This window comes from Sciurus carolinensis, chromosome 1, assembly GCF_902686445.1.
Source record: "Sciurus carolinensis chromosome 1, mSciCar1.2, whole genome shotgun sequence".
NCBI lineage: Eukaryota > Metazoa > Chordata > Mammalia > Rodentia > Sciuridae > Sciurus > Sciurus carolinensis.
Genome location: NC_062213.1, coordinates 181,232,732 through 181,255,540, shown reverse-complemented (window position 1 = coordinate 181,255,540; position 22,809 = coordinate 181,232,732). Strand labels below are relative to the sequence as shown.

At 46.1% G+C, this 22,809-nt stretch overlaps 1 protein-coding gene across 2 annotated transcripts; it reads left to right on the top strand.

Moving 5' to 3' along the window:
* The first annotated feature begins 1,553 nt into the window (after positions 1-1,553).
* Positions 1,554-14,726, top strand: Utp11 (UTP11 small subunit processome component). 2 transcript variants are annotated; one of them, XM_047529680.1, is made up of 9 exons: positions 1,554-1,691; positions 4,043-4,178; positions 7,343-7,404; positions 8,957-9,059; positions 9,419-9,532; positions 10,017-10,110; positions 10,209-10,339; positions 13,233-13,343; positions 14,071-14,726. In XM_047529680.1, the coding sequence occupies exons 2-9, from the start codon at positions 4,116-4,118 to the stop codon at positions 14,152-14,154; spliced, it is 762 nt and encodes a 253-aa protein (XP_047385636.1). In that variant the 5' UTR covers positions 1,554-1,691; positions 4,043-4,115; the 3' UTR covers positions 14,155-14,726. The 2 variants fall into 2 exon arrangements, with proteins under 2 accessions (XP_047385636.1, XP_047385630.1); XM_047529674.1 differs by lacking the exon at positions 1,554-1,691 and having other exon boundaries at positions 3,900-4,178.
* The last annotated feature ends 8,083 nt before the right edge of the window (positions 14,727-22,809 follow it).

Below are 22,809 nucleotides of genomic sequence, written 5' to 3'. Positions count from 1 at the left end.
GCTTGTATCCACAGTGCCCAGGAATAGTTTTGACTTTTGAAGCCCAGGGAGACCCTAATCCTTGGCCCCATGAACTTCTCAGGCAGGGGTGTGAGGGAATGGGGTGCTGCAGGGGTGGTGGAGGAGATGGGAGGGAACCTTTGCAGTTCTGACCCTCGGGCTTCCTCCCTGTGCCCAGGAGGGAGGACTGGCGCCTGCCAGGGACACAGGGCCCCTCCAGGTTCTTGAGGCCACCCCCCCTGGGATCCTCAGGCTTGTCACTAGGAATAAATAGCCTCAGTCTGGGAGGGTGGGGGAGGAGGGAGGAGGCTCTGTTGTGCTGTTTGCAAAACAAGGGACAACAAACTAACCCTGGAAATAACTCAGCATCTCAGTGGAGATTCAGGTGCCTACAGAGGCTCTCCCACACCCCAAGCTGAGTCCTGCCAAGCTATCACTGCAGGCACTAACACCCTCCCAGGCTGGGGCTCTGGACGACCCTCCCCTCTGCATCATGTGCCTGATTTCTGGGGTTCAAGTCAGCCTTCACTCCAGGTTTCCTTTCAAAATTAAATAATCGCTGTTTATTGTTGTTGTTGTAGGTGTATTGGGCCCTTTTTGTTTAACACTGCATTCCTAGTACTTACTCCAGTGCCTGGCACCTAATAAATACGAATGAATGAATGAATGAATGAATGAATGAATGATACTACTTCAATATGGACCCCCACTTCCCCAGTTGGGACTACCAGCTCTAGTGAACATCCAGCCCATGGGTGGGCCCTTTCTCTGGGATTTGTCTTGAAGGTGTACAGGAACTCCCTGCTCAAAAGGATGCATGGGAAACTCTTCTTCCTGTTGGAGTAGGTAGCAAGAAGGGGTCTGCTCTGGGGTGAAGGGAGGGTAAAGTGAGGAGTCTTCAGAAACTGAGGGGGTAGGAGTGAGCAATACAGTGCTAGATAAAAGGAGAGTCTTGAGATCTCTTTTCTTATGACTCAAATCTCTGCTGAACAGCCTAATACTGAGAGCCAGTATTTCCTGACTTATTTTGTACCAGTTTCTAAACACTTTATATATATGTATGCACTTAATTATCCAACAACTTTATTAAATACATATTTTTATCCTTGTTTTAAAGATGAGAAAAGGAAGGCAGAGAGAGATTAGCTTGTCAAAGATGACATAGCTAATAATAACAAAGCCAGGATTCAAATCCAGACTGTCAAATGTCAAAGCCCCTTATGCCAAAAAAAAAAAACGAGTTTAACCATTAGGTTGTAGAGCATCTGCAATCATTTGACCTTTGTAAACCTGTCTCCTCCTGACTCAGCATTGTTATGAGGACTGGATGTGAGCACACAGTAGGTGTTCAGTATGTGTCCACCCCCCATACCATCCATTTAATTATCAAGTGTTAAGGTTCTGCTGCTTGGAGGCCAGAGAAAATTAGGGCCAATCTGGGGAAGGGAGACTGGCCTAGGGCAGGGGGACTGTGTCCTTTCCCATCTCCATTTCCAGCTCCCCAGTGGGTTCACATTTCCCTGCTTACTTTATTTCCATTGGCTCAGGAAGATGTGCCCCAGGGAGTTCAGGGATCAGCCACATGGACTCCCTGTTCCTGTTCCCCATCTGTCTTCTACCCCTCCCTGGGAAACAGGTGTGTCTGAGCCGGGGCTGGAAGCAGACCCTGAGTGCTGGATGAAGGGCCTTGGGTAAGTAGGTTCTGGTTGTCCCTTTTCCACCCAGGAGGTCCCCACACACCTTTCCCTATCTTATGCTCAGGGTCCTGCAGCTGTTCTCTCATCTTTGAAGTTTTCAAAAGGAGGCCCTGGGTGATTACTGACAGGCCTTTGGTGGTTTCCTCTGACTGCTGAATCACTCTCTGGTGCCTGTAACCACAAGCCCTCCTCCTCTTAGTGAGAAGACGTTCTTCCTTCTCTGGGCGTATTGCTCACTCTTACCGCTGCCATGCCTAGAGCTCTTGCAGGCCTCAGGGCTTAGCAGACACACTCTTTCAAATCGTCCAGAAACTTCCTTGTGATCTCAAGTCTGGCAATGGGTTTGTGGGTGAATAGGGTGGAAAAAGTGACTTTCACAGAGCACGGGGGCAGAGGGAGAACTAACATGGTTAAATGCTGATTGTTTGCAGGGTACCATGCTTAGACTGCTAATTCCTACATTTAGTCTTCATGAAATCCACATGAAGTGTCATTATTATCATCATTTTACAGAGAAGGACAAGGCTCAGAGATTTTGACACTGGGGTTCCAAATCACAAGCCAATATGTGGTAGATGGGCAATTAATCCAGGGCTGCTCCTGAGTTTTCCACCTCCAGAGCTGGCTTCTCCTGGCTCTACTGGTACAAAGTATTCTTTGTGGGATGTGACTGGGCAGCCACCTGCTCACTAATTGATGGCTGATCTTTTTAATTGAGATGAGGCTAGAAAGGTAGGCCAGATGAGGAAGAAGCTTGTCTGCCAGTGTAAGTGACAAATGAGATGGAATTTCATTAATTCATGTAACCCTAGTTGGGCAAGATTCAAATGGGGAGGAAGGAAAAAACTTTCCGTACAGCAGATCTCAGCTACTTTTACTTTTATTATTATTATTTTTTAAACAGGCAAAGTATAGATTTATTGAAGATGAAGGTGAAAGTAGCAATCTATAAGATGGAATGAATTGGTCTGAGTAAGAGAGGGGAGCCTCAAGCCTACTTTTACTCTTTCATGCCTAGTGATCTGCTGGACTGGCACCTTTGGGGACTCTGTGGAGATTTCTCTAGAGCTCCTCACCTAGAGAGGTTGGCCACTGTCATAAAAAATCAATGTACCCTGTATGTATGTCATAATACACTCTACTGTCATGTATATCTAAAAAGAACAAATAAAAAAATAATAGTTCAAAGTATTAAAGGAATTAAGTAATGAAAATAAAAAATGGATGAAATTACAGAACCTGCTGAAGTTCAGTTTCACATAGTGGAAAAGAAATCAAAAACCTCCGGGATGTTTTGCTGTGTCCAACTCTCTAGACTTTTTTTTTTTGGGGGGGGGGTGCTGGGGATCGAACCCAGTGCTTGCCTTGCACCTGAGCTATCTCCCCAGCCCCCAACTCTCTAGACTTAAAAGAGGTTTAGTAATAATAAAAATAACTGATAGCTCCATTTTATAGTGAAACTAATAGACGACCATAGCATTAAGCATTTAAAACATATTTAATTCTCACAACAATCCTGGGGTATTTATTATAATTCTCACAACAATCCTGGGTAATTATTATTACCTCTATAGATAGGGAGAATGAGGATCAACAAAGCAAATTTAGCCTTAGGTGGTAGCAGAGCTGGGATCAGAACACGCCTCCTCCGTGGTTCATGGTCCTATTACATCGTACCGCCTTTGACACTCATTCTGCTTCAGTCATTTCCGTGAGGAACTCAGAACTTTATAACTACTGCGATTGGGTGATTTCATTTTAGGCTGCTCAGCTATGATTCCTCAGTTCAACTGTGAGCCCTTGCCAGCCCTGAGAGGGTGGAAGCGCATGCTATTATTAGCCTCGTTTTATGAGTGAGAAAAACGATGCTCATTAAAGTCAAAAAAACCTTCCCAAAGTCACACAGCCAGTGACTTGGTCAGATATAACTTAAAAGTCTCTTGTCTTTCCATAGACTGCTCTTCCCGGTACACTGTAAAATTCACATTGCTCCTAGTTTTAAATATGCCGCGGAAATGCAGCAATCGGGTCCGAGCCGTAGGTGACTGCACATGCGCACACTCCAAGCCCCGCTCAGCTGGAGGGTAGTGCCAGCCACGTGTTCCCAGGTAGCCACGCGCGGAAAGCGCTAAAGCTAGATCTCGGTACGTGGACCCGCTCGGGCGAATAAGAGCCGGCTCTCGCGGAGTCACGAGACTAGACCTAGGAAACAACACCTCCCAGCAGCAGTCTCCGGGGGGTCGCCTTGGCTGGGAGACATACTTCCGGGAATCCAGGCTCCTGATAGGCTGCAAAGCGGAAGTGGGCGGTTCCAAGTTACTGATGGTGGGACCGGTTTCCGGTAGGGTCGGTGGACGCGGAGGCTTAAGGAGGGCGGATCTGGTGTTGTCCGCTGAACTCTTCCAGGACTGAGCGGACATGGCTGCGGCATTTCGCAAGGCGGCTAAGTCCCGGCAGCGGGAGCACCGAGAGCGAAGCCAGGTAGGACCGTACAGGCCCCACGAGGGCTCGCCTGTGGCCGCGCGTGCTACTCTAGCCCAGACCCCTCGCTCCCGGGGTCTTAGTCCCCGCTGTGTGTAGGTACTGAATGTAGTTCCACGCGAATGTTGCTAATGACGCCGGCGTGGCGGGGGCGGGGCCCCGGGGGAGTGGGGCACCCTACGCTCTGTACCTTGATCAAATCTATCCTGAGAAGTTTCAGTGGGTCTTTAAGAGATGATGTGTGTCATGTGCCGGGCCATCCCTGAAGAAATTGAGGGCAAAGCTCACGCAGCCTACGAGTTCCCAGCTGGAATGGGAACGCACATCGGACGCCCAGCTCTGTCTGCTGCTGTGACCGCAGAGATGGTTTTACTAATCTTTATGCGTGGGCTTTGTGATCCACAAAAATCTGTCACTTATGTTTTGGCCTCACTCTGTCATGTGGTGTTTTCTGTCTGCATTATACAGGTGGGGAAACTGGAGTCGAGAGCTCATTCACGGACACTAAATTTAGGCAACAGTTGTGGGATTTCAGAGGAGAATGTGTCTGGAGAGATTGGGGGAGAAATAATATCATGCGTAGAATCAGTGCATCCACTTGACTATTCTCAGGAATCACCTAATATCCGATTCAGAACGATCCCTAGAAATATCTGGTCTAACTTCGTTTTACAGTTGGGGAAGAGATGGGGAAAAATGTACCTACAGTTGTGCAGCTGACTAATGGGAAAGAATTAAGGCCTCTTGACCACGGTTCAGTCTTCCTGCTTAATGCCTTTATCAAACATTGTGCTCTTTCTTTGTGCTCATTAGTATGCTGGTAGTGATAGAATAACTTGCCACCTTTCTGGGAGACTATATGTGGACCTATCTAAAATTAATAGTAGGGACTGGGGTTGTGGCTAAGTGGTAGAGTGCTTGTCTAGCACATGTGAGGCACTGGGTTCAATCCTCAGTACCACACAAAAAGAAATAAATAAATAAAATAAAGGTATTGTGTTCATCTACAACTAAAAAAATTTTTTTAAAAACAAAATTAATACTAGGTAAAAGTGCACAAAAAAGTGTAAAACGCTTTAGTCATTATTTCATTTAATTCATAACAGCTACCTGGAAGTAGGTACTATTATTTCCTCACATTTATAGATAAGGGAACAGAGACTCAGATAGGTTAAGTACTTTGGCCAAAAACACACGGATAGCTGGCAAGTGGCAAAGCCAGAAATTACATCAGGTGTTTTGAATCCAGAGACTACTAAAAGATGAATAAAGGGACTGGGGATATAATTCAGTTGGTAGAGTGCTTGCCTCACAAGCGCAAGGTCCTGGTTTCAATCCCCAGCACTGCAAAGGGGGAAAAAAAAAAGATGAATAAAATGACAACTTTATATGAGATTGCACATGAAAAATTACAACTGAGGAAAATGAGTGGGAGGCGTGGAGATGATGAGAGAGCATCGTGATGAAGTTTGCTGGACTTGGAGAACAATTTACCTTTGAAGGCAAAGCTCACTTTTGAGCATTACAGTATGCTAGGCACAGCCCTACATGTTTTACAAGGATTGTCTCATATAATCCTTTACCATCCCTATGAGGTGGATATGAGAGGGAAGGGAGGGTATGAAAAATGGTGGAATGAGATAGACCTCATTACCCTGTGTACACGTATGATTACATGAGTGTTATGAATCTGCATCTTGCACAACCATAGGAATGAAAAGATGTATCCCATTTGTGTACAATGAATCAAAATGCAATCTGTTAAAAAAAAAAGAAAGAAAGAAAAGAAAGAAAGAAAGAAATGGTGTATCCAAAGTTATGGTTGCAAGTATTTGATTTGGATTGGCAGAGGAAGGAAAAGACTTTCGAGGTTGGCCATGATCTTGCCGGAGCAGGAATAGAAGATCTCTGTGGGAGGAGAGAGAGATGGCCCTGCCAGAAAGCTGGGTAACCCATTGATATGAGCATTCCCTATGTACTTTGGACTTTATTCTGTAGTCCTTTCATTGAGGCAGTGAGATTTCAGATGCAGTATCAGGTTTCCTTCTGTAATGCAGATGTACATGCAAGTGGATATGACAGATTTCAAGTTTTCTGCTTGGTGTTTTGCTCTTTTGCCCCTTGAGTTTTCTTTTTCCACTCTGTCAGCCTCCCACTGCTGTGTTTAAAATAAAAATCATCAACCATTGCTCTCCTGTAATTCCAGTGGTTCAGGAAACTGAGGCAGGAGGATCACAAGTTCAAAGTCAACCTCAGCAACTTAACAAAAGACTTTCTCTAAATAAAATACAAAGAGAGTTGGGGATGTGGTTCAGTGGTTAAGCACCTCTGGGTTCAACCACTGGTACGGGAAAAAAAAAATAGCAGCCTATTAAGATGATGTAATCCAAAACCTCTAGCACAGACCCTGACATATATTAAGTGCTCAACAAGTGGTAACTTGTAGAAAGATAATACCAAGATTTAATCCTTATACCCTTCATGCCATCCAAGTCTGCGTCAGAGAAAGTACTTTCTGACACACTTGGTTTTCTCTCGTACTTTGTACCAAAGGTACAACAACAGTAAACACATGCTGGACACCTGGTGTGTAACAAGCCATATGCAGGCACTACCATTTACAGAGGCACAATGAATCTTCACTGTGACCCTGCCAAGTAAGCACTATTCTCATTTTACAGTTAGGAATTGGCAGCTCCAGAGAACTTAAGTGACTTGTCCAAGGTTACAGATTGTTAAGAGGCAAAGCTTGGATTTGAACCCAAGTCTCCAAACTCTAAATTTAGCTTCCTTACACAGTTGCCTCCCTGTTACTATGTTTTCCCTTCGTAGTATTTTATAAGCCCTTGGATTAAGTCGGTAGTAATTTTAGTACAGCTGGCAACTGTGTGCTTAGTGCCGAGTCATTGTTGCCTCTCTCTGTCCTTAATAGGCCAGGAAACCTACTACAGCAGTGCTTGTGACCCTCCTGGAGTCTGCTCAGTCCCTCTCATTCTGGTCGGAACCCAGTTGCTGGGAGGGGAAAGGAGCAGGGTAGTGGTTTGGCTCCAAAGACATGGATTTACTGAGCACTCCAGAGACGCTTGTTCCTGTCAGGTGTCCTGTTGATTTGAGCATGTGCTTGCTGAGGAAACTAAGTGCTCTTTTTTTCTTTTGTCTTTCAGCCTGGTTTTCGAAAACATCTGGGTCTTCTGGAGAAAAAGAAAGATTACAAACTTCGGGCAGAGTGAGTCGTCATTTTGGTAGGGATGCTGCCAAGAAAGCTCAAGACGTCCCGAGCTGCAGCCGAAGCACCCAACAGGGAATAACTTCCTGCCATTGATAAAAATGGCTTCAGCTCTGGCAGCCTGTTAAATATTTTTCTATGACTCTAAACTTCTCTTTTTGTTTAGACAGAACAGCATTATTTATTTAACTGGTTGCATTGTAAATCTTTTTTATTATGCTGCTGCAGATTGCTTTCTCACAGTGGCTTTGATTGGCCTTTGTGTTTGAACCAAAAGCCGAATCTTCTTTTCTCTCTTTTCTTGAAGTGCAAGATAGAATCTAAAATTCCATTTGTTGAGTCTCTTACATCACCATGTGTGTGGTGTGGAATGAAGAAATGTGAAAGATGGATTCATGAGACTGAGCGTGGGTGATAATGGACTTGGAAGACATTTTCTAAAACAATTATACCCATTCTTTTTCTTTAGCATTTCATTTGCAAAACACTTATATAGTTATTTGCTAGCCATACATGTCAGCTGAGGTCCTTCTTATGCTCTCAGTATGAACTGTGCCAATGGATTAAGTGGATTTCTTTAAGTTAAAAACTCAAGAGTTTTAGCCAGGCATGGTAGCACATGCCTGTGATCCCAGTGGCTCAGGAGGCTGAGGCAGGAGGATTTCGAGTTCAAAGTTTCAGCAAGGTGCTAAGCAATTCAGTGAGACCTTTCTCTAAATAAGATACAAAATAGGACTGGAGATATGGCTCAGTGTTCAAGTGCCCCTGAGTTCAATCCTCCGCACCCTTCCCCCCCACCCCCTTCCCCCAAATTATACATAATGTCATATTCCATTTAACCTTCTGGGGTAGGTTAGTGTTGCCATACTCATTTATGAAATTGGAATATAGAGTTGTTAACTAACTTATTTTCTAAGGTTTCTTATCCAGAAATGATGGAGTCTAGGTTTGAACCACACAGTGTGGCTCCAGAGTCCATTTGAGTCATTATCCTGTATGGCACTGTGTAGTTTCTGAATCATGTTTGTTATTTGCTGCTGAAGCTGGCACCAGAACCCTGTCTAGGAAGTTTTAATATTTCCTCTCTTTGTTGTTTTCCCTGTAATGATATAAGTGGCACCAAGACATGTGGGGTGAAGGCAGTTAATTTCAAGTACAACTGGGATGGGGAGGATGGTTAGATTGGGGACCCTACAGACACAAGCCCAACTCAGGGACAGTGGAGTGTGGATCAGATTCAGTCACCGCTTTGGTTTTTGTGAGACTCATTTTATGTGAACTTTTATTTATTTATTTATCCCTGGGTTCTTAGCATTTTTATTTTTTCCTACCATTTTTTAAAAATTGGTGCTTATAGTTAAACATACTGATGGGATTCATTGTTGCATATTTGTATATGCACACAACATACAATATAATTTGGCCAATATCATTTCCAGCACTTCCCCCTTTATGTGATCTTTTAGATGCTTATAAAGTTTGCTCATTGAACGTGTGTGTGTGCATTATTTTTTTTTTTTTTTCTGATGACCTCGTTTAACCTTTGTTTTAGTGATTATCATAAAAAACAAGAATTCCTCAGAGCTCTCCGGAAGAAGGCTCTTGAAAAAAATCCAGATGAATTCTACTATAAAATGACTCGGGTTAAACTCCAGGTAGGTGCCTAGTGAATCAGTGGATGTTTTGAGGTCCAACTGTTGGAAAATAAAGATGGGAAGAAGATGGATCCGAAGGATCTATGGCTTTAACCTATCCCTTTCCAGTTGCTCCAGATGCTTTTGGTCAGTGTCCAAGCAAAGCTGCAGCATGCATTCCTGCTTCTGTATATGCTTTGTCTAATACCTGGAGATGTACTAAGAGTAAATGTTGTGTGGAGGTGCTACCTCAAACGTACCTTGGAGGCCTAGTGCCTTGGATTACTGGTGACATGCAGTTGTTCTAACAGTGATCTACACCAACAACTTATTAGTGACTTTATTCTAATTGAAATATATCTTTTAAATTTGGATTTTAGGATGGAGTTCATATTATTAAGGAAACTAAGGAAGAAGTAACTCCAGAACAGCTAAAGCTGATGAGAACTCAGGATATCAAATATATAGAAATGAAAAGGGTTGCAGAAGCTAAGGTAACAATTCACTTTTTGTTCTGATACATTGATGGTTAAGAGAGGAAACAAATCCATAAATCTCAAGTTATCAGTTGATTTCTTTGGGCATTTACAAACTTAATTTACGCTTGATTGTGGTAATGATTTAGAAGTGTATCATGGTGAAAAAGAGAGTTCGTGTTTGAGAATGAGAGAGAAGTGGGCTGAATTCTGGTTCTGCTGTTTACTGGCCCCATGACTATGGACAAATAACCCCCCCGAGGCTATTTCTTCTTTCCTATCTCATAGTATTATTATAAGTATTATAAGTTTTTGTGGAATGCCTAACCCAGTTGGCATGTAGTTGGTACTTGATATATTTTAGTGTTCCTTGCCTTTAAAAGAATGAAACAGATTCTTAGTTGCCTGGAATAATGATGTGAAATGGTCTAAACTTTTGCAAATTTACTTCTGAGACTCCAGAAGATCTCAATTTAAAGTGAGATCGTATTCTGTGTTCTAGAAAATTGAAAGACTAAAATCGGAGCTCCATCTACTGGATTTCCAGGGGAAGCAACAGAATAAGCATGTATTTTTTTTTGATACCAAAAAAGAAGGTATGAGATGTTTGAAGGTTTCTGGGATAGTGTACAGTAGCACTTTCTATTGCTTGGTGTTAGGCAGGCAGTGCCTTAAGGATTGTTTTGAATTTTAGTTGAAGAGTTTGATATTGCAAGTCACCTGCAAACAGCACCGGAACTAGTTGACAGAGTCTTTAATAGACCCAGGATAGAGACCTTGCAGAAGGAAAAAGTGAAAGGAGTTACCCATCAGGCTGGACTTAAGGTAATTTTCTCCATTGTTATTGAGATGGGAGTTTGGGGAAATCAAGGTTCTTTTTTTTCTTCCATGCATTTAATATGTTATTTGTGGAAAACTCTTAAGTTCCTTTTGAAAAATGAAAGGAGGATTTGATGATAGGGCTGGAAGTGGAGGAGGGTTGCTTGGTTTTCTGAGATTGGAGGATGTGTAGTAAATTGCCTTATAGACCTGGGTTTGAGTCCCTCTCCTGGCCCCTGTCCTTTGTTACCATCTGCCCCCACCTTGGCCCCCCAAGTACTGGGAATTGAACCCAAGGGCACTCTACCATTAAGCTATATCCTTTTTTCTTTTTTGAGGCAGGGTTTTGCTTTATTGCCAAGGCTGGCCTTAAACTTGTGATCCTCTTGCCTTAGCCTCCTGAGTATTTGGTATTACAAGTGTGCTCCACTGTGCCCAGTGCAGGTTTTGTTTTGTTTTGTTTTTTTTGATACTGGGGATTGAATCCAAGGGCACTTTGACCACTGAGCTACATCCCTAGTCTTTTTCATTTTGTTTTAGTCTTGAGACAAGCTCTTGCTAAGTTGCTCAGGGTCTCACTGAGTTGCTGAAGCGGCCTTACACTTATGATCCTTTCCTTAGCCTCCCAAGTTGCTGGGATTTCAGGCCTGGGCCACCACACCTGGCTCCAGATCTTTTTTATTTTGAGACAGGGTCTAAGTTGCAGAGACTGTCCTTGAACTTGTAAATCTGCTGCCTCAGTCTCTTGAGTTGCTGGGATTACAGTGTGTGCCACTGTGTTCATCCTGCCCAACCTGGTGCACTTTTAATGCCTGTAATAGATTCCAGCATTTTTAACGTGCAGAGCAAGGAGGGGACACTGCAGATGAAGGAACATGGCATACAGTATTTTGATATTGAACTTTCAGCAGTAAATACACATATTAAAAGAGCTTTTCATATTCTGCTTTTGTAACTAAAATTTTGTATTGACTTTTCCTTCTGGTGTTTTCCAGCGTTGTAACTGGGTTGTGCAGAAGACATGCTTCTCCTCAAAGCTTTCTGGAGTTGAACTCTCACTTCTGACTGATTCATTTAAAAAAAAAAATGCTGTCAATGTGTTTCAAGCAGACAGCTGTTCTGTTTTGATTTAAATCATTTACACTGCATCAGTTTTGCTTCCAATGTTTAATTTCACAGCAGCTTTCTCTAGCTCAGAGGCAGCTAAACTTGCTTTAGTAATATAAATACCCCTAATTAGTTTGACTATATTGGGTAATCCCATAAATTTGACAGTCTGTGCAATAAAGTGAAAACAAAAGCTGTCTGAACCACTGCTGTGAGACTGTGCTAGAATCGGTGAATTGTTGAAGTCTGAGGCCAGTCATATTCTTTGGTATGTAGATGACGCTCCCAGCAGAGGAGCTAGCTGACTAGTGTTCTTGTGATAACCCTGTTTATCAATCAGTTGTCTTTTCAATTACTTTTCAAGTATTGAGGTAGTCTCTAAAGAGATTAGTATTCCAAACTCCTATGTAGAATAGTTGGCCATCACAGCTTTTGAGAAGTTGAGAGGGTTTGGATCTTGTGATTTTTGTCTAATAGTGTTTCATTCAACTGTTTTGTTTAAAGCAAAATTATTTTTATTAAGAGACTATTGGGGGCTGGGGTTGTGACTCAGTGGTAGAGCACCACATATAAATAAATAAAATAAAGGTCCATCAACAACTAAAAAAATACATAGATTAAAAAAAAAAAAAACTACTGGTGGGTAGCTGGGCACATCTGGTGCACATCTGCAGTCTCAGCTATTTAGCAAGACCCTGTCTCGAAATAAAAAAAACAAAAAGGGCTGGGAATGTAGCTAAGTAGTAAAGGGTTCAATCCCCAGTCCCAGAAAACAAAAACAAAAACATACACAGGTTGAGCATTCCTTATCCCATACCCCCAAATCCAAATGCTCCATTTAAACTTTTTAAGTTCTGATGTGATGCCATGTGTGGAAAATTCCATACCTGATCTCATGTGATGGGTCACAGTCAAATGTAGACACGTCAAAAGTAATGTATAAAATCACCTTCAGTCAGTGTGTGTATAAGTGGCATAGGAAACAAATCAATTTCGTGTTTATGCTTGGGGGCCTTCCTCAAGACATTTCATTATGCACATGCAGATATTCCAAAGCTTAAAACATTTTATAATCCAAAACTACTAGTCCCAAGCATTTTGGACAAGAGATATTCAGCTGTATGTTATCTCAGAAAGGAACCCAAAGCTCTCATAAATTTCTCAGAGGTCTGTGATTCTCCAAAATTTAAGGAGTCTACTGATCTTGAGGAGGCATTAGTGGTGAGAATTCTCAGGTCAACCCCTGCTGGGAAAAATCCTCCTGCTGTCTTGAGTTTTAAGATTCTTTGGTACCAGCACATTGCCAGGTGGCCCTTCTGGTGCTCCCTGTGCACTTTGTGCAGGGTTTCTGGTACTGGTCCATCCCTGCCATCATGTCAGGTAACCAGACCCCTCACACAAGGGCTGAGGCAGTGTAGTGTAGGGGTAGGAAAAATTTCGGGAGTCCAGAAGACTCTGTTCCAGGTGAATCATAGGTCCTTGGGTCAGTTACTTTCTTCTCTGGACCTCATTCTGAATTTAGATAGGGTGTGACAAAATAGTCTCCAAAGTTTCTTTCAGCTCTAGAATCCGATGTTCCTAAAGTTGACAACCTCATGGTTATCATACTGTGTTGATTCTGGAGTAGGGAGGGAGTTGATGAAACCATTTACACATTTGGGCTTAAGTGGCTCAGGAATCAGTTTCTTATAGTTCAAAGCTTAAAACATTTTGAACTAAAATACTTTTTAAATAATTTAAATTGATTTTTGCCATAATTGTTTTATTGAAAATGTTCGTGTTTCTTCTGTAGCGGATAGCTAAAGAAAGGCAAAAGCAATATAATTGCCTGACACAGCGGATTGAACGAGAGAAGGAATTGTTTGTTATTGCACAGAAAATTCAAACACGCAAAGATCTTCAGGTGAGGAGAGAGAGCCTTAGGCCTTCTCTCTTTTTTTTTTTTCTTTGATTTTTTTTTCTCTTAAAGGTCTTAACTGAGACTGGCTTTCAGCTGTGTGTAAATCAACCCCAGTGAAAATGTCTGCTCCTCAGGGGCAGTGATTTGAGCCAGTGTCTGTTGCCCTGACAGTGTTGAAATGTTCCTTGATTAAGAAGGTAATAAGGGGGTTATTAGTCAGTGCCTTGGAACAGCAAAGGGTAGGATCGGGTAGCATATGAACTTTATAGCTTATGAGCAGCTCCCGTAACATTTAAACAGGTTAACAAAACAGTGCATGTCACTCATTGGTGTTTAAAAATAGACAACATTGTGTAGTTAAATAGCAGAGCTACGGAATATAAGATGCCTCTTTCGTATTATCATTCCTCTAAATGTCAAATTCTTTAGCCTTGCAGATCATTTAGAACAGCCTTTCTCAACTGGGGTTCCGTGAGAGAATTAAAATGATAACTTTAAATAAAACCAATTTTTAATCACCTCTTTCCTCAATTTCCTTGAGGACCGTGCGTGGTTTGTTCCATTAGGGAAAGGGAACTCATTGCACTTAGTTGATGTGTAGACAGTAGGGTGCTTTCTCTTCAGAACTCTGGGAAGGCCATCTTGGGGGGTTTCTCAGAGGTAGCTTGTTAACCTCTTGTTTTATGAAACGCTCTTTCTGTTTACCGACCATCTTTTTATTCTTTTATAGGATAAAACTCAGAGGGTGAAGGTGAAGAAAGAAACAGTGAATTCCCCAGCTATTTACAAATTTCAGAGTCGTCGAAAACGTTGAGGTGTTACAGATAAGCCTTATCATTCTGCATTGAACATAATTCTCTTTTGGGGGTAATAACTTCACATTCCATTAGTCCAAACAGCATGGTTCTCCTTTTTGTAGCCACAATTTGTTGATCTGCTGTTTGATGTCTTTCTCTGAACATTAAAATCCCTTCCCCCATGTCACTGTTTTTGGGTTGTGAAATCAATCTTATTTTTATATATACTCTTTTAATTTTTTTTTCATTGTGAAAGTTACATGATCTCATTACAATAAAGTAGGAAGTAGATGAATTCCTTCCTAATCTCAGTACTTATTCAAGAACAGCAAATATTTATTGCACAGTGGGAGCTAAAGCTTGGGAGGTAAAGAACTACTGTGAGCTTCTGGTGTATTCTGCATTTTGTGAAGCCATGCATTGGTTTTTGTTTATATTTTTGTGTTCTGTATTTGTAATTACGGTAAACAATTTTATGTCCTAATTTTAAGTCATTGACTCTTTTCCATTTTGTTATATCATTGAATTTTTCAAAAGTAATATACTTGTAGTAATAATTAAAATAATTGTTTTTAACGATTGTCTAATATTTTATCCACTGGATAGACTGATTTTTATCATTATTCTTTTATTGGTTACTCAGGTGGCTTCAAAAGTTATCAAAGGATAAGTTTTTTTCTCTTATTTTTTTATCTGTAGGTAGAAATTCTTGGAATTAGGAAGCAACAGCGGGACCACTTCTTTATTGATGAAACTCTAATCAGAGTAGAGTAGAACTGGCAGTCTTCCTGCCCTTTGCGTTCCTGGTCCACTCGGGATTCCAGGACTGTAAATGGCTTCACCCTGAGAATACAGACCCCAGGCTGAGTGGGGCAGCTTCCTTCCTCCACATTCCCACCCTTCCCTTCCTTGCCCTTGTAGGGATCATAAACCAAGACCAGTTAGGACAGGACTAGGCATGCCTAGAGCCAGTGTGGGAAAACAGGGCACCACAGGGTTCTAGGAGGCTTGCTCACACCCCCTCCCCTGGAGGAGCAGCAGCTGGGTGTGTTTTGAAAATTTTTAAAAAAGGTGTGTGTGTGTGTGTGTGTGTGTGTGTGTAAATACTTAATAAATGCCCACAACTGCTAGATTCCTGTATTTTTATTTTTCTAGGATGAAAACCTGTTTCTTCAAGGTGTACTAGAAATAAGAAGGGCCAGGAGAACAGAAGCATGTTTCTGCCTTCAGGAAGGCAGTGCTGTCAGTCTCTGTGCTTCCCCTGGGGAGGTGCTGAGCCCAGTCTTTGCTGATAGTCTTGAAACTTGAATCCCAAGCCAGGGATGGGACCCATCACAGGGATGTTGGACAGAGCCTGGGAGATCCTGGCTAGAGTGAGAGGTGAGCTTGGAAGGATTTTGAATCCTATACAGTCACCCTTCATACTGAGGAGGGAGGAGACTAAGCAGCAAACTGTTCCTGGGATCAGAGGCTGGGTGCTGTTTTTCAGACTCTTGCCCTGCTGGGAAGGTGGGGGAGGACAGGGATATCCCTGAATGCCTTCTCACGAAGTGTACACCCACACAAAGACACAGACTTTATAGGTTCTCTTAACAGATGTACCAGGCACGGAGAACTCGGGCCTCACAAACAGGTACAGGCGCACCTACACACGCTCTGGTACAGACACAGACAGCCACCTGAAGTCACATGTGCATGGGCCCAAAGAGCAGGAACGTCCATCCTCAGTACCATGAACTCCAGGCTGGCGGTAATCAGGACCATAAGAGGGTGAGCCTGGGTGTCCTGAATTGCCGACACCAGGGGCTTTCTTTGAGACCCAAGGATTCTAAGGGGAGAGATTGGCTGCCCTTTGTGATTAACCCATGACCAGCTGCAGCCCCATAGGTTCAGAGAACAGGCCAGGGCTTTGATGCTTTGGTGCTTAGTGGGACCCCAGACTTGTGGCTCACTGGCACGAGGAGACAGTATCATTTCCCTGGAATCCATGACCCTAGTCTTAGAATGATTTGGGCCGTTCATGGTATGTCACTGGTGTGCCAGTGGGACTGGGCAGTCTGCAGAGATGCACAACTTTTCTGTGTCAGGACTCTTTGTTTTGTATAAATCAAAGCAGCAGTTATATGGACCACATTGAATCCCCACGTCTGTCCAAGAGGAAGTTAGTGAACCTGACTCAATCTTAGTTCGTGGTCACATCTTAAGACTCTTGACCAAAGCAGGAGAGTGTTAGCCCTTTATTGAATAAAACAATCTGATTTTCTGTGTGCAGAGGAAACATTCCTTGTGACAGGGTGGGAAAGGGCCCAGCAGGTGGAGCTGCTGCCCCTTTGCTGGGCTTAGTTCTCAGGGAGCTGGTGTCCACCCACTTAGCACACTGCTTCTGTCACAAGCTTCATGTACTCTGGAGGTGCTTAGTATGGATTTGATAACTGAATTTAATGCCATGGGGAGAGCCCCCATGATAAAGGAGTTGTACCCCTGAGCTTGAGATTAGTGACTCTAAGATGAAGACTGGGCAAGATGTGGCTTTCCCTTCCTGTTTCTAGTGCAGTCCACATGGGGAGCTTTGGGGTTCGTCCCCAGGACTCTGTCACCGAGCCTCAGGCTTCCCAGAGAGTAGCTCCCCCAGGATGGGTAAGGTCTCCCTCTGTGGGGTTGAGGGTTGGTCATGGCTTGCTGTCTCTGCACACTGGCTGTGGGGCGCTGAGCAACCAGAGCTGCACGTCCTCCAGCAGGGCAGGCAGCCAGTGCACAGGCTGGCTCTGCCTGCCTGCGGAGGCCGGTGAGGCCAGGGCCTGTCAGGACTTGAAACAGTGAGGTAAGTCGGTGTGTAGTGCTGGGCTCCCTTCTCAAGCCCCCTCAGCCTGCCAGTTCCCGGAGCCTCCTGTGTGAGGTGTTGGGAAAGGGCCGGCGGAGCATTGGGTGGGAGTTCTGGCCCAAAGCCTCAGGTGAATAGGAATTGGGGGACGGACCTGAGATCTAGACTTGGGGCTGAGCCTGCAGGTTTCTTGGGCTTGTGTAGTTGCCTGCTGGGGTCACAGGGTGCGCTCTCTCTAGCCAACCAGGTCACGGGGCCTCCCTGTTGGCAGGGCTCACACAGGCTCCCTGGTTCTGTAGCAGAAAGTATGGGGAAGGACGAGGGCGGCTGAGGAACAAGGAGAGGCCATGCTTCCCTTCTGAATCCATGCTGGGGCTGCAGCTTAGGGGTAGAACGCCCGCATGTGTAAGGCCAGGGCACCATGGTCCCCAGGACACACCAAATGTACCTAAGTCCACTGAGAAGACCTGGGAAACTGGAAGGGACTACCCAGTTCATGCTTCTGCTTGTTTCTCCCTAAATGGTCCTGGTCAGAGGGAAAACCTCTCTTGCTTCTTCAGATTCCCTCTTCTTGATGTTTGGGAAGTCCTGTCCTGGCTGTGTTGACACTTCCCTATCCATCTGTCTGCTTCGTTTGATGGCTGTAGTAATGGCAATAACCATTTCCTCTCATGTGAGGGAGCACCCTGGTGTCCGCCAGTAGTACAGCCCGGAGCCCTCTCTTGCTGGCTCATGGTAAAGGCTGGTCCAGAACAGAGCCAATGATCCAGCTCCTAGGCAGGGGACTGCTGTATTTGGGGGTAAAAGTAAGGTGGGAAGGAAGTCCTTTCCTCTCCCTCGTCTGTCACCTGATGGCCATGCTCAGATCATAAGAGTTAATGAAACTATGGTGCCCGGAGGCTGTTGGGCAGCCCCCCCACCTCTGAATCAGCCTGACTCATTTACAGCTTTCTCCCAGTTACCCCAAAGGCTTCTCTCTGAGGTGACGAATGGTGGGGGGTTGGTTTCGGGTTTCATGTTTTCACATTACTGGGTGGAAAAAAAAAAAAAAAAAAAAAGAAACCTCTCTAAACCAAAAAAAAAACAGCTTCTACAGCAGAAGCCACTTGTCCCAAGAGCTCTGAAAATCCCCCCATCTTCTCTGCTCAGCTACTCAGAAACAGACCAGAGACTGAGAGGTTAAGAGGAGGGGTTGCACCAGGCTGAGCAGTGTTGGGACAGCCCCTTTGGAGGTGGCAGCACCTGCCTTCCTGCTTTAAGGCAGGCAGAGGAGGACCGTCAAGAGACCTCTACCCTGTGGGCTTCAGTGCCCAGTGCTGGATTGCCAGGGCAAGGGACAGTCAGCTCAGGGGGAGGGACCAGGGTAGAAACGCATCATCTATCTCCCTTCCCTAGCTAATTTGATCCCAGGAGTCTGGGACAAGTGTCCCTCTCTCAGAAAGGACTCTTTAGGTGGAATGGTAGGTGGAAAAATATAGGGTCCATCTGGCACATGGAGGCTGGGGGGTGGCACCCCTCCTGTTACTGGCTGGTAGCATTATAAACCACCCCCTGCCAGGGGCAGATGGCCTCCATGGCAGATGGAGACTAGGCCAGCAGTGGCTGGATGGGCTTTCCGGTCTCACTTAGCCAGGCCTTTCTGGCTAATAAGACAACCAGAGGGGCAGCAGCACTGCTGCGCATGTGTGTAAAAGGAAATCCTGGCCTTGCTGAGCCATTCTCCTTGTAAAGAGGAGACCCGGGTGGAGCCAGTGGCTCTCTTCTTGGGAGCACATTGGAGTTTGCCGTGGAGGGTGGCAGGTGCTCAGGGCCCAGACACTGCTGCCCATCTACCTGGACTCTGGCTGCTGCCCTGGTTGGTTCTCAAGTGAAGGGGAAGGTCCCTGGGTGGGAGACTCTGCTGTAGCTGGAACCTGGCCCGCTTGATGCAGACCCCCTGCCAGGTCCCCCAGCTCAGGCATGGGCAGCAGCTCCTCCCAGAGGACTCCCGTTTATTATGCGCTCCTGCCCCTCGCTGCTCAGGCAGGCAGCGGCCTTCATTAACCAAGGAGCTGGGGTCTGTTTTGGCTGCCTCATCAGCATCAGTGAACTGCGTCCCTGCGAGATTTGATACAATTTAATTAACCTAATTAAAAGCTCTGATTGCAGAGATGATTGGGGTAGCGCCAGCAGCGACTGCATATTTATAATGAGCTGCAAGGTGTGGGACCGCAGCCAAACGCCACGCATCCTAATGAGCGGGAGCCGGGAGCCAGGGAGCGGGAGAGGGAACGTTTATTTTTGGCAACAATGCCCAGTTCCTCCCTGCCAGGGAGTCAGAGACCCAGGGAGCAGAGATGGACCTGCCCACCGTGCTCTTCTGCACAAGGTGGAAGCGGAGGTGTGTACTTTCCACTTTTCTTGGACCTTTGGACCCCCACAGGGATGCAGTGTCTGTGCCTCTTGTTTGCAGAGTGGGGGGCCGGGACCCCAGCAAAGCACGTTTTCCGCCTCTCCTTCTCTGGGAGTCAGGGGCACCTTCAGAACCATGCATCTTCCTTGTGTGAGGAAGCAGGACCCAGCAAAACCACCTCATATCCAGGCCTCAGGATTCCTGGGCTGTTCTCTCAAACTTGCCAAAGAACAGTCAGAGGCTGAAAGGAGTGAGGCTGAAGGGCTGGGGTGGGGATCAGAAAAGGGAACTCAATGTCCAAGAGTCCCAGCTGAGGATCCTGAGTCTGGGCGACTGCAGAAACAGCTGAGACAAGTCCCCGACTCATCCTGAAGCCGGGGTCCTGCGCCCCGCCTCCTGGCTCTCTCCGAGGACCCTGCCCAGAGAGGACCAGCTCCCCTGGACTCCTCTCCTCTCCCACTGCCTCTGCCTGGGGAATCTTGGTTTGTCTGACTCAGCGCTTCCGCTGTAAATCACATCTAATAATAACGAGAGTGAGAGCTGAGGCAGAGGCTGTGGGTGAAGGGACATCAGTGAGAAGGGGTGCGCTGCCCAGGTGGCAAGCGGGAGGAGTCTCTGGGCTGGCAGGAGTGGGGGCTGGTCTCTGGAAGCCACCGTCAGAGGCCTTGAGGGGAGCAGTGGGGAGCAGCTCTCCACGCCCCCAACTTGCTGTGGAGCCGGTGTAGGTCATGAGCTCAGTCAGGCTGGCCCAGCCCCCCGTGCTTTGAGCACCGCCAGGACAAGATGAGATTTGTCCCCAGCCCACCTTGCAGAGTTGCAGCTGTTTAGCTCCCTTATCAATCTTCTCTGTGGGTTTAATCATCTCCCTGTCATCCTGCTGGGGCAGCCCTCCCCTTTCTGGAGCCCCCAGAGGGGCTGGAGCTTCTCAGCCGGCTTTCCTCCAGCCCGCCTCCCCCAGGCATGGCGTCTCTCCCCATCTGACTCCCTTCTAGGAGACAGGGTGGGCCAGGGTGGCTTTGCCCCAGGTCAGAGGCATGGCTGGGGTGAGGAGGTGTCCTTATTTCTGCCACATGTGAGTAGAACCTGTCCTACTGGATCCCCATTTCATTCCATTCCAGGAACTAGAGGTTGGCCATGAGGGTCTTTGGCCCAGACCCGGGAGATTCTTGTGTAGGTGCCGTCCCCATCCTGGCATCCAGGGGTGCCAGCCCCTCTGGAGTGTGGCCAGTCAACCAGCTGTGGCCTCCTTCCCTGGGTGGGGCCTGTGAGTCTCAGGGCCCTGTGGGTAGGACCACGAACCCACGGCTTTGTGAACATCTTGGGAAAGAGGGTTCACTGGAGTCAATGGGGCCTGTGTTGCCATCCAGGCTGGGCGCCAGGGCCCAAGGGACTCTGGGGCCCCTCCCAGTGCTGACGTGCAAGATGACCTTCAGGGATACACTTCGGCCTTCTCTACTGCACCCTCTTTCCTCCCAGAGTATCTGGGGAATGGGTGGGAGGGGGTGGCATGGTGGCATATGTGTCTCTTGGGGACCATGAAAAAGAAGGTCCTTCCTCTCCTGCTCCCCTCCCCTCCCAGGCCTTCTCAAAGCCAAGGGAAGACGGTTCCTTCCCATTTCTCAGAAGGGTATGTAAAGTCCCAAAGAGGATTGGGATCCAGCTGAGCATCACTCAGCTTGTCCTCAAAGTGAGGGCTGAGGGACTCCCCAGAGGAGGTGACCAAAGTTCTGGAGGGTCATGAACTAGCCCTGGGCTGGAGGGGGCTTGTTGGTGCAGCACAAGGCTGGACTCTGGAAGACAATGGAGTGTTGATGAGTCTTTGGTCCTGGGCTCACATGACCTGACCAGGGGTGTGGGTGGACTGCACGTGGCTGAGCCGCCTGAGCTGACCTTTGGTGGCTGGCGAGGGAAGAGAGGAAGCCATGAAGTCTCCTGCCCACTCAGTGCCCGGGCACCCTGCCACCCCACCCCAGGAACTGCCCCTCTGGGCGCTCACACTCTCCTCTTCCACCTACCCTCTCCTCTTGGCCTTTCTCTTCCTTTCTCTTTACCCCACCATGTGTGAGAGTGTGTATTGTGCGTGTGTGTGTGTGTGATTGTGTGTGTCCCCATAGATGTGAGAAGGGAGACAGGCAGAGGATGAAAGATGGAGGGAAGAAATCCCCTTCCTGGTTCCTCTCAACCGGGGATCAAGACCTAGTTTCTTGGGCTGGGGAGACAGCTCAGCTGGTAGAGTGCTTGCCTTGCAAGCACAAGGCCCTGAGTTTGATCCCCAGTACCTCAAAAAAAAAAAAAAATAAACATAAAAAAAGACCTAGTTTCTTCCACTGCAGGGACGACACCAGGGATGAGGCCAAAGCATAGCGGGCAATGCCCTCTGCTCTGCTTTGTCCCGTGACCTGTGTCCTCTTTTGGTCAGAGGGGTGACTTCTGTGGTCAGTGTCTCGATGCCCAGGCCGCAGAGCCAGGACGTTCAAAGCAGTGGAGCTGCAGTGCCACTTGGTGTGGTTTGTTTTTCCTGTGATGCTGATCAAATCCGGGCCTGGCACATGCCAGGCAGGCGCTCTGCCACGGAACCCATCCCAGTCCTACAGTGCCACTTGCAAAAGGAAGAAGGCAGGCTCGGGGTTTGTATAATCACCGTAATCGATGAATTAACTGAAGATGACCATTTGGCGAGGAAGCGAGTGTGTACACATGTATGGGAATCACACATAGAGGTACACAGGGAGCATCCAGAGAGATGGGATAACTCACAGACACTCCTGTGATTTAAAATAAAATTATTTTAATTTTTTAGTACTGGGGAATGAACCGGGGGGCGCTTTACCACTGAGCTGCATGCCCAGCCCTTTTAATTTTAATTTAATTAATTTGTTTGTTTGTTTTTAGTTGCAGATGGACACAATATCTTTATTTTATTTACTTAGTTTTTTTTTTTTTTTTTTTTTTTTTTTTTTAATGTGGTGCTGGGGAACAAACCCAGTGCCCCACTTGCGCTAGGCAAATGCTCTACCACTGAGCCACAACCCCAGCCCCTTTTATATTTTGAGACAGGGTCTCACTAAATAACTGAGGATGACCTCAAACTTGCAATCCTCCCGCCTCAGTCTCCTGCATCGCTGGGGTTACAGGTGTGCACCATGCAGCCGGCTTCCACTTATGATTTTTGAAGGGGTTTACCTGTCCTCCTTCCTTCTCCCTCATCAAGACACTTCACCTGAAGTCCCCAAGGGGTTGAGGTAACAGGACCATGAATAATGGGCAAGATAGTACAAAAGACTTGATACGGCAATTTGCAAGGAAATCCACAATCTGATTTCATCACATATCATTACAAATATTAAGTGAAGGATTCATTTATTTTCCCCCTTTTTTGTGATACCCAGGGCATTGCCCATACTAGGCAAGCACTCTACCACTGAACGACACCCCCAGGAGCCACCCCCCCCTTTTTTC

Coding starts and splice junctions, on each gene's coding strand:
- Utp11 (XM_047529680.1), top strand. CDS start 4,116: ATGGCTGCGGCATTTCGCAAGGCGGCTAAGTCCCGGCAGCGGGAGCAC. Junction 9,533..10,016: donor AAAGGGTTGCAGAAGCTAAG/GTAACAATTCAC, acceptor TCTGTGTTCTAG/AAAATTGAAAGACTAAAATC. Junction 10,111..10,208: donor TTTTGATACCAAAAAAGAAG/GTATGAGATGTT, acceptor TTTGAATTTTAG/TTGAAGAGTTTGATATTGCA.